The following is a 2,163-nucleotide window of genomic DNA, read 5'->3' on the forward strand; positions in this document are numbered from 1 at the left end:
CGTCTCGTCATCGTACTCGTAACGGGTCCCAAACAGAACCTTACAGATGATGTTGGAGGCTGCGTTGTGAAACATCACCTGAGGACTCAGAGTTTTACCTGCAAACAACAGAGGCAGATATAGAACATCACCCCGGCTTAGCTGCATGAATCCAGATTACGTACCCACACTCTTCTCCAGGGTTTTCACGGTGAACTGAATCTCCTCGTGAATTCTCTCCTCCATGGATTTCTTCCCCAGACCGAAGTTTCTCAGAGTCATCAGAGCAAATCGGCGGTGGTCCCTCCAGAGGGAGCCATAATCAACCAGAATCACTCCTGAAACAAGCGGAGCAGCAAAACAGAGAAAGAGCTGGTAAACAAAAACCTCAGAACCAAGAACAGAAGGCCCAGCAAACTGTTGGGTTTAAGAGAAAAGAACAAAAGTAACGTTTGTAAACGTTTAATCATAAACACATTTTTAAAAAGGACATATTTATTGCAGCCAACATAAAAAGGAATCAGGATTAGCAAAGTTACAATGAATCTAAGTCAACAAACTGACTTTTATTTATCCATCTTCTGTTCCTTCCTGATCCCTGCAGGGACCCGGTGTTTATTTCAGGACGGGTCCATCAGAGACACGAACAACCACTCAGACCTCAGGACAACTTAAAGCCACCAGTTAACCTAACCTGCCTGTTTTAGGACTGTCAGAGGAAACCAAAGTATCTGGGGAAAATCCACACAGATCCACAGAAAGGACCCAACCAGGATTTGAACCAACGATCTTCTTCCTGCACCATCTGGACTGTCTTTAAACACATACCTTTCCTCTGGGTGAGGTCTCCGATAAGCAGGTCTTGAGGTCGTCCAGCAAAGTCTGTGGCTTTGACCACCATGGCCTCCTTCATGGCCTTCAACCCGCTGATGAGCACAGCAGGTTTGGAACCAAGGAACAGGCTGTAGACGTCTCCATAAGACTGCCTCAGCTGCAGGAAAACAAGAATTTATACTTTAAAAAGTGCTGCCATGGTTAGCGCCTGTGATGACCTTCTGTCCAGCCTTGTCTTTCCTTCGGTCTTTATAGATATAAATATCTGACAGGATTAAAACTCTGCCCGACTTCCAGATTCTTTCATACACAAACATGATGGTCAACAACCTGCAGTGATTCCATCAGATCTCCATGCTGATTTATTAAAATAAGAGTTAACAGTTCATGTTAAAAGACAGCCAAAATACAAACAAAAACTTCATAAGACTTTCAGAAAACAGAAAGAACTACTGAACATTTTAAAAGATTACAAAAAAAGTCTTGATGTTTAGAAGAAACAGGAAAAAATGAGGGATGACTTGATACTTTGACATCACGCTGTATACATTTTGGTTAAACGTCTTTAATTAAATATAATAATCTGTATTTTGACTATTTAAACCAGCCACCAGGGAGCACCAGCCAGTGTCCCAAGCCCGGGTCGGGTCAGGAAGGGCATTCAGAATAAAACACTCCTGCCAAAACAAACATGCGAGTTCATCCAAATGACACCATTATGGATCGGTCGAGGCCCGGGTTAACAACGTCCACCACCGGTGCTGCTGTTAGTGGAAGACCAGGAAGAGGGAACAGTGCCAGGAGACAGAGGGACAAGAGGACAGGCAGGAGTGCAGGACTGAGGGTAGCAGCTCTGAACGTAGGAACGATGACAGGCGAAGGTAGAGAGCTGCTGACATGATGCAGAGGAGGAAGGTAGATGTGTGATGTGTGGAAGGGCAGCAGGGCTCGCAGCATCGGGGCAGGACATGGGGTGGACAGGAAGAGACATGGAGGAGGGCTGGTCTTGAAGGAGGAGTTAGCAAGGAGTGTAGTCCAGGTGAGAAGAGTCAGATAGGGTGATGTGTCTGAAGGTTGTCAGTGGTTCTGCTCCACAGGTTGGATGGGATGCAGAGGAGAGAGAGAAACTCTGGAAGGATCTTGATGAAGTGATAGAGAGTATTCCCAGGGAGGAATAGCAGCCATGTTGTCTGGTTTGGAGACAGGACAGGAAGTGGCAGAGCTGAAGATGTTGAGGTTCTCCTTGGGAGGGACGAGGATGGACAGGATTAGGAATGAGGACATCAGAGGTCCAGCACAGGTTGAAGGACTGGGAGATAAAGTTAGAGATGGTTTGGACATGTGCAGAGG

General features: G+C 46.0%; 1 protein-coding gene across 1 annotated transcript in view; it reads right to left on the bottom strand.

Annotated features, from left to right (window-relative positions):
• Positions 1–2,163, bottom strand: part of LOC108249530 (cytochrome P450 2F2) — a 15,548-nt gene that overhangs the window by 12,468 nt on the left and 917 nt on the right. The window contains exons 2-3 of the mRNA XM_017438979.2: positions 808–970; positions 169–317 (exon numbers count right to left, since the gene is read on the bottom strand). Coding sequence (XP_017294468.1) covers positions 169–317; positions 808–970 — 312 coding nt within the window. The remainder of the gene's footprint in view (positions 1–168; positions 318–807; positions 971–2,163) is intronic.

Source organism: Kryptolebias marmoratus, linkage group LG11 (genome assembly GCF_001649575.2).
Source record: "Kryptolebias marmoratus isolate JLee-2015 linkage group LG11, ASM164957v2, whole genome shotgun sequence".
NCBI lineage: Eukaryota > Metazoa > Chordata > Actinopteri > Cyprinodontiformes > Rivulidae > Kryptolebias > Kryptolebias marmoratus.